The sequence below is a fragment of the Echinops telfairi genome, unplaced genomic scaffold (genome assembly GCF_000313985.2).
Source record: "Echinops telfairi isolate 266 unplaced genomic scaffold, ASM31398v2 ScPeMD7_70;HRSCAF=299, whole genome shotgun sequence".
Lineage (NCBI taxonomy): Eukaryota > Metazoa > Chordata > Mammalia > Afrosoricida > Tenrecidae > Echinops > Echinops telfairi.
In genome coordinates this window covers 8,678,107-8,686,745 of record NW_022103968.1, presented here as the reverse complement: position 1 = coordinate 8,686,745, position 8,639 = coordinate 8,678,107, and the positions used below count along the sequence as shown (strand labels likewise).

Genomic DNA, 8,639 nt, shown 5'->3' with positions numbered 1-8,639 from the left:
GCTCCAAAACATGAGGTCTCCATTCTGTTGGCTGCAACCACTCCCTTGTGATACTGCTGGGACAATTCCTATTTCAGGGAGGAGGGAATGGAGAAGCCTTCGGGCCTCTCCAGGACGAGATAGCTGAGGGGATGCCGTTCCTTCCAGGACCTCCAGGGGCGCTCTCCAGAAGGCCAGGTGCCTTGGCAGGGGTGTCCTGCCCCAGAGCCACAAAAGGAGAGAAGGGATTGGCTTCCGACTCACTTTCTGCCCCAGGGCTCCATGGGCCTCAGCACGCCCACCTCTAACAGCACTGGCATGGTGCCATCTGCAACCTGGCAGCCACCTACCTCCATGCCACCCGCCCATCTAGGTGAAGAGCATTCTGATGCCTGCCACCTAGATTCCACAACACTGGGAAATGGCTGACACGCAGTCGGAGATGGCAGCAAGGAATCCTGCAACAGCAAGAGACCTGGCCAGGAACCCTCCCTGTCAGAGAAGCCTCCGGGGTGGGGCCTGCAGGGCCCTGTGGGGCTGAGCCCCTAGGAGGGCTGTGGAGAACAAGGGAGCAGAGTCACAGGGTCGAGTCTCTGAACAGACAGGCAGCCCTTGTGAAAAATCAAAAACAGAACCAACCCCAGAAGCGTGAGGGAACCCAGGGCAGAGACTGGCTTCCCTCAAGAGCGGGTGAACAAGAATGACCATGCTGGCAGCTCTGGAATAAAAAGGTACCCTGGTGGCGATGCTAACTGCAAGAAAGCAGCTTCACAGGGAAAAGACGAAGCTCCCTCTTCCCGTAAAGAGTGACAGTCTCAGAAACCTACAGGGACAGTTCTACCCTGCCCTATAGGGTCACTACCAGTCGGAATAGACTCTATGCGGGTGACTTTGGTTGTGTGTGTGTGTGTATGTGTGTGTGTGAGAGATAAACTCACTAGCCACTCTGTTGTCACCTACATAGATACTACTTCAGTCAAGCCCAAATCGAAGCCTTGTGGTCCCACTCAGAGCATGTGGTTGACATGCCTTGGTGGCCCCGGCCCATGCCCTCTTCACTCGGTGCGCCAGCCTCACTGGTGCCTTTGTCTTCCAGGACAGAGCAACCCCGACCAGCAAGCAATTTATGCAATGTCTCCTCCCCCTGGGGGCTGGGAGCCAGGTGTCAGCAGCACTGTCAGACTGTCAGTCAGGGCCTGGAAGAAAAGGGTTCTTCATTCCTTCGCACATGCACCTGAGGGCGGGCAGCGGACGGGTAGGATTCCTCCGGAGTCAGGCCATGTCCTGTCATGTCCCAAGCCCTCGGCGGTGGGGAATCTCAGCAAGTCAGAGCGAATTCATGTCATGGGCTCACCGGCAGGGCCGAGTTGGGCAAGTCAGTGCTGGTGGGCAGGCCAGAGTGGTTCCCCGCCCAGCCAGAAGGGATGCCCCCAGTGGTCCAGCTCTCGGCCCTGGGGGGTGGACATGTTTCGGGAAGCCGTAGCCTGCTTTGGTAAAGGCCCCATGTTCACCTCCACCACACTCTGCTCTCTGAAGCATCAAATGCCCGGTGAAACGCTCAAGTGCAGAGGGCTCTGGAGGCGCAGGACTGAACGCCCCAGAGAAGAAAAGGTCTTGAGCCAACATCAAACGGCCCACGAGTGGGGAAAACCAGCCAGTCTTTTGAACACTTCCATCTCAATCTCTTTTTCTCTTTGCTCCCCGCCTCTCTCACCTGTCTCCCACAATAAAGAGCTGGATGGGGGGGCTAACTGTTGTGTCAGTCACTGCTGGTCAACCTCACCACACACACAAATGGAGCGTGTAGTGCCTGCAAGCTGAGAAACCCTCCTCTGCCCTCTGAGCCTACGGTTCCCTCAACTCCAAGAGGAGGGTGGGATCGGGGGCCAACTCAGTGCCCTCCAAGCACGAAAACTCTTATGGTCTCCCGGGTAGCAGCCCATGACCGCATCACTCTCGGGGCAGCTTGGCAAGCACCATCCATCATCCCATGTGGACGCGTGAATGCCAACCACAGGCCGAGCTTGTTGGTCTCCAAATGGGACTTGGTTTGTTTCCTAAAACTTCCCCACACCCAGGAATGTTATGAAAGATGCCTCCTAGCCACTCTCAAAGGAATCGAGTCTGGAAGAGAGGAAACCAAGCACCTGGGGCTGGCCACCCAGATGCCAGTGGGGGCTCTCTCCCTTAACCCGACGGCAATCTCAGGACTCTGGTCGTGAGTTGGATGGGGCCTTGGAAAGGTAAGTATTATGTCCCCATACCCCAAGAGCCTGTGAATTCGACCATATTTGGAAGAGGGATCTTCGGGGATGTGATTAAGCTATACACATCAAGATGAGCTCATCCGGGATATCCCGGCGAGTTCTAAATGGCACTGGAAGATGACAGGCCTCCTTGTAAGAGAAAGGCCATGGAAATGCATGGAGGGAGAGTCATGCTACAACTGGGGAGGCCCAAGCTGAAGGAAGCCACAGGCTCCCGTGGGGCCTACAGAAGGAGCCTACAGGCTCCCGTGGGGCCTTCAGAAGGAACCTACCTGGCCAACACCTTGATTTCAGGCTCCTGACTTCCCAGAAATCAAACAAGTGATGGCAGCCCTGGGAGAGGAACACAGCCACCCCCAGGTAGGAGCTAGGAGGTCGTTCCAAGAACACGGAGGAGCAGACGGAGGCTGAAGAGAGCTACCTCCCTGACCAAGTTCACTCGAAACTCCACGGCAGCACAGAACTGCCTCTGTGGGTTTCCAAGACTGTACATCTTTACAGAAGCAGAAAGCCTCATCTTTCTCCCATGGAGCGGCAGATGGTTTCAAACCGCTGGCCTTGCAGTTAGCAGCCCCAGGCACATCCCACCAGGCCACGAGGGCTCCTGTCCTGAGACAAGGCTGCTGCCTCCTCCTATCAGCCATATCATTCTGAAGACAAAAGGAGGAGGAAGGGAGGGAAGAAAGAGGAGCTGATCCCAAGGGCTGGACAGAAAGTAAATGTCTGGAAACCGATGATGGCAGCATATGGACAAATACGCTTGATCCCATTGATGGATGAGCTGTAAACGCCTCCAATAAAATGATCTTTTAATTAAAAAATGAAAGAAGGAGCGTGTCAGGACCCAGTCTCGATCCCATCTCCAGGAGGAGGCAGCTGTTTCAGGGGAGCCCTGTGCTCTCTTCACCACCTCGACTACAAGACGGGTCTTTCCCCCGGATCCCCCCCCCACACGATGAGATGGCAGGAAAGCGATGGGGTTGGTTTTAATCAGGACCGAGCCAGGCTCCTAAAAGCACTCCCATAAACGAAAGCACTTCCCTCCCACACAGCAACAGTGTGCTTGCTGCTGACTGCCAGAACACAAGAATGTCACTTACGTCGCACAGCTGTTCCATTAGAGCGCTGATCGGAATGCCCCTCTGGGGAAGAACTTCAATAAAAAGATCTCAGTTGATGCCTCGCACTGTCTGAACCCCACATCAACGTCTCATAGCAGCAGAAGGAGAAACCATGGGAGAGCTTGCACAGAGAGGGCATGAGCTCCTCACACAAAGCAGAGCACCGCTGACTCGCCGGGAAGCCGGGACTCAGCTCCCACACTGCTGAGGCCCGAGGGCCACCAGAGTCTTGTGGAAGCCCGAGCCCCCTTTGTCTCCACTTGTAGAGAAGCACTTTTAACAGCCCTGTAAACCTCACTAGCGGCTCCTGCTTTGGAGCCTTGGTGGCACAGTGGTTACACATTGGTCTGCTAACTGCGAGGTCAGCAGTTTGAAACCACCAGCATGGTCCGAGGAGAAAGACGAGGCTCTCCGTTCCCATAAAAAGTTACCATCTCAGAAACTCTGCTGTGTCCTAGAGGGGCGCTATGAGTCAGCAGTGACTCAATGGCAGTGAGTTTTGAGGTCTTATCTTGGAGCCCTGGTAGCACAGTGGTTAAGCCTTGGGATCCACAAGTTCAGCAGTTCAAAACCAGCAATCACTCCGAGGGAGAAATGTGCGTCTTTCCACTTCTGTGAAGCGGGGCAGTTCTACCCTGTCCGGTGGGTTTGCCATGGATCGGCATGGACTTGATGATGGCAGTGAGTCTGGTCTTTTCGGTGGCTGTGGCTGCTGCTCTTATTCTCTGAGGGGGTCTGTCGGTGGGCCGCCCAATGTTCAACCACTGCACCAGCAGGGTTCCTTCAGAGCGCTCCCAAGGACCCTGACAGAGCAATGGCGAGAGAATTCCACCCCTCCGTACCAAGTGCCTTTACTCCACTGACTTTTGGCTGCTATTTATAAAGACGGTCCGGGGCTTGGAAAAGTATGGAGGCTGAGCTTTAATGGATATTCCCAACCAGCATTGTGTCATTATTGGCCCACGTTTCGCTGGGCGATCTCCCAGCTTTGTGACATAATCAGACCTCTCTCTGCATCACTCCATATGCTCCACCAAGCTCCCGCCACTCTGCTCCCACTGAAGCACCGCTCTTTTCAACAAAACTGATGGCCGGGGGATTAACATTCGACGGCACAATTCCATTATTCAGCAGCCCGGCTCAAATCCCAACCCCACGCTCAAAAAGAGATCTCAGGGCTGTGTGAGATGAGCTGCCAGACAGCTCGAGGCCAGTGGGGGTAGGGTGGGTGGTGGTGGGGTAGTAAATGTTTTACAGAACAACTCCAGCTAAAACCTGCAGTTAGCCAGAGTCTTGGCTGCAGTGGCCCAGTGATAGACTTGGTGCTCCCTTGGCAGGGCTCCGACCGATCGTGTCAATGACTTGAGGAACCATGTGCCCAATGGGCTGATGCGGCCTGGGTATTTTATTCCTGCCCTCACTCCTTTAAGTCTACAGAGATATTGGGAACTTTCAGCCAGAACACCAACTTTCCTTCCTTACATGAAAACACCTTCCTGTTCAAGTCGGTATACGTGAGGTCCACAGGGAAATGAAAGTCTCGCGCTTGTCAGGCGATGGACTTACACTGCATCGACGCTGAGAGCCCGAGGCAGTTGCCAGAACAGAACAAGGGGAGACTGTGTGGTTTAATTTCAGGAAACGTGTGCATAGGGGTTGTCTTCTCTCACCATACTTGTTCCGTCTGCATGCTGGGCAAACAGACAGTCGGAGGAACTGGGCCAGGTGAAGAAGAGGGTGGCGGCAGGACTGGTCGAAGGCTCATCAGCAACCTGTGATGTGCAGGTGACACAACCTTGGGTGGTGGAAGCCGGGAGGACTTGAAGCACTTGCTAACCAAGACCAAAGACAGAAGCCTTCACTATGGGAGGAAGTATTCTTTAACATGAAGAAACTAAAAATCCTCACTACTGGGCCCATCTGTTACATCAAGACAAATGGGAAGCGGGGAGGCTGTAAATGAAATGGTCAATTCCACAAAAGAAAATAAGCAACGCATTACATTGGGCAAATCTGATATAAGAGGCCTCTTTACAGCATCCAGGAGCGAGGATGCCACGGTCACCTTGCTGAGTGGGCGGGTCTGACCGAGCCGTGGGACTTTCAATGGCCACGTAGACACGTGAGAGCTGGGGGATGAAGAAGGAAGACTGAAGAATGGGTGCCTTTGAGCGATGGCTGGCACAGGACACTGAACGTACCACGGTCTACCAGAAGAACAAACAAATCTGTCTTGCGAGAAGTATGAGAGTGCTCCTTAGAAGCGAGGGTGGTGAGACTTTGTGCACCCTGGACATATTGTCAGCAGGTTCCAATCGCTCAAGAACAAATTCACAATTGGCAGAGGGTCGAGGTCTTAAATGAACAGGACCCTCAACGAGATGGATTGCTGCCAACATGGGCTCACACAAAGCAATCTCGTGGAAAGGGTGCAGGAGAGGGCAGTGCTACCTTCTGCGGACGGACGGCATGGGGTCAACTGGACGTCAGAACCAACTTGGCAGCACTTAATGATGCCCACGCCAAAGAAATGCCGGCCATCGTGTTCTTCTGTCTCGATGCTACTTCTCTTTAGGTTTGCTCCGTAAAGTAACTGCTCGTGGTAATCCTCACTAATTCTGCACCTGGTAAATCCTCACTAAACACACCACAAATATCTCTATGAGAAAAGCAGGCTTAATGGCGCCTGGGAATCCCTTACGATCTACATCAGACCAAGACCTATAAATGTCACACCATGCTCCGAGGGACAGAAGCACAGGATTCAGAAATAGTAGCACATTTTCCAGGGGGCACAAAGCCCATGGCTGCCACGTTCATGGTGACGCCCAGCGACCCGACAGGCTGAGCAGAACGGCCCCATAGGGCGTGTTTCCAAGGCTGTGATCCTGACAAAAGCAGACTGCCACACCTTTCTCCCGTGGAACGGCTGGTGACTGCCAACACCAGCCTTCTGGGTGGCAGCCAAGCGCCTCACCACGGTGTCACCGGGCCTCTCTTTTCACCGAGCGCTGGCGCACAGAGGAAGGAAAGTCTACCCTGTGCTTACTAAGGCAGGATGGATTGGGGGATCTAATGTAATTGAACTTGATAGAAAATCAAATTGCTTTTCTGCTTAATTTTCAGGGAACCTAACATTGCACTTAACTAAACCTACGCAATTTAATTAATCAAACGCTTTGGAAAGTTTCTTAATGGCTCTTTGGGTAATTCAAATAGCTAGGGGGCGGGGCTCTCTCATCTAAGAGTCTATACTGAATTGAAGGAGAAGAGATGCCCCCGGGTGAAATAGTACTCGGGACGCGTGCCTATGGAATTACAGAGGAAGCCGGCCGGCGTTCAGCTGTGCGGTGAGTCGGTGGGCGGGTGTGTCTAGAGTCACATGAAAGGCAACATGGAGCAGAGTGGGCCTCCAGTCTTCTCTTCAGCAGAGTTAGCAAACTGGATGCAGAAAAGGCAACGCGCACAGTCACCAGAAGCAAGGGCCCAAACCCGGGAGTCCTAGGCGCTGCCTGGCTGGGGGAAAGAAAGGACCTCCCACATGGAAGCAGTCCAGAGAGGATCTGCAGAGAGACACGCCCCAGGCACAGCTCTCGAATGAAGCCCAACCTCACTGCCATTGAGTCAAGGCTGACTCAGAGAGAGAGACCCTCCCTGGGGTTTCCTGAGACTGCGCAATGATTCTCCACCTTCCTCACGCCGAGACCCTTTCAGGCAGTTTCTTATGCGGTGGTGACCCCCCAACCATCAAATTATTTTCGTTGCTACTTCATCACTCTCATTTTGCTACTGTGATGAATCGGGCGACCCCCGTGAATGGGTCGTACGACCCTCAAAGGGGTCGAGACCCACAGGTTGTGACCCGCTGGTTTACAGGAACAGAAAGCCCAGGCTTTCTCCCTCAGAGTTGCTGGAGGTTTTGAACTGCCAACCATGCAGACTGCAGCCCAGCGAGTTACCACGACACCACCTGGGCGCCATAGGCAAAACTCTACCTACGTGCTCTCGATCTTCCAACCAGGCAGAGAAACCACGCCTTCCCTCATCCATTACAACGAAACCCATCATAATAGGCAAGACCCGAGGAAACGATGTTAGTGTACCTGCCCGTGGCCCTGCCCCATGTTAGAGAACACGCTTATGGACACGCAGGTAAAATTTATTTGTAATTTATATCTTTTCACAGCGACCATTTCCTCCAGGAACAGACATACGTGGAGCATTGGAGGGTCCCTGGACAGTAAGCTCTTCGTCCTGCCAGCCACAGACTCAGTCCTGGCCACACTTTGACCTTGACTGTGGCGGCAGCACGATACAGTCGTCTCACCTTCGAGAATGTTGCCTCTCATACAGAAAATGCCTTGCTCCAGTGGCAACCTGTACCCTCCCCCTGCAGCCGCTCACGTTTTCCGAGCATAAAGTATGGGCTTCCAGGTGTCAGCACAAGTCATTCCACATCCCCCTCACACCGGAGGATGCTCGGGAACCCAGGGGCTTGTGCAAAACACCCAAGATGCTGAAAGTCAGGAAACACAGCCCTGCCAAATGACAGACGCCTCCTTCTCGGGTGACAGCTCGTGTTTACCAAGAACAAAAACGAACCATCCCTCCTGAAACTCCGAGGAAACACAAGGCTTGCATTTTGTGATTCCAAGTGAGTCGGGCTGGAATGGGCTGCCATGCGGAGAAGGGACACTCACCCACAACATCGAGGTGGTATGTGTGGTTGATGGACCCATATTCGTTTTCCACTACACAAGTGTAGTTTCCTTTGTCGGACGGGACCACACTCTCCATAATGAGGCTCCAGTGCTGGTTTCGAACCTGAAAAGACCAAGGCAATGGTGTATTTAACAACCTCAGCGCACACTGCGGGGCACTGTGCTTTCTAGACTGGAAAGCTGGGGCACTGACATGGCAGACAAGAATCACGTGAGTTCAAGTACTCCGTATGGTGACCCAGGAAAACCCTCCTGACCGTGCTGGCGGACAGGTGACGGGGAGCTGCCAGCATGCTCAGGGAGGTGGGGGGTGGGGCTGTGTACATAAGGGCAGCTGTCCCTGTCATGCCTGTGAGGGTCCCTCCAGGAGAGGCCAATGGTTGGGGAGTCGGAATCCAGGTCTGGCTCAGAATCAATGTCCCAGGACACCATGGCCCCCGGCCTCTCTGCTTCCCACGCTGTCTGGACCATCCAGAACAAAGCACCTTAAACTGCGGGTCGCAGCCCCATGTGGGGGTGTAAAACTGAATGCAGGGGTCGAAATAAATGCA

The 8,639-nt window shown here is 53.8% G+C and overlaps 1 protein-coding gene across 10 annotated transcripts in view; it reads right to left on the bottom strand.

The window, feature by feature from the left end:
• FGFR2 (fibroblast growth factor receptor 2) overlaps nt 1-8,639 on the bottom strand; it is a 125,040-nt gene that overhangs the window by 51,445 nt on the left and 64,956 nt on the right. For all 10 annotated transcript variants that reach the window (XM_045291220.1, XM_045291219.1, XM_045291217.1 and 7 more), the window contains one exon: nt 8,068-8,191. In XM_045291220.1, coding sequence (XP_045147155.1) covers nt 8,068-8,191 — 124 coding nt within the window. The remainder of the gene's footprint in view (nt 1-8,067; nt 8,192-8,639) is intronic.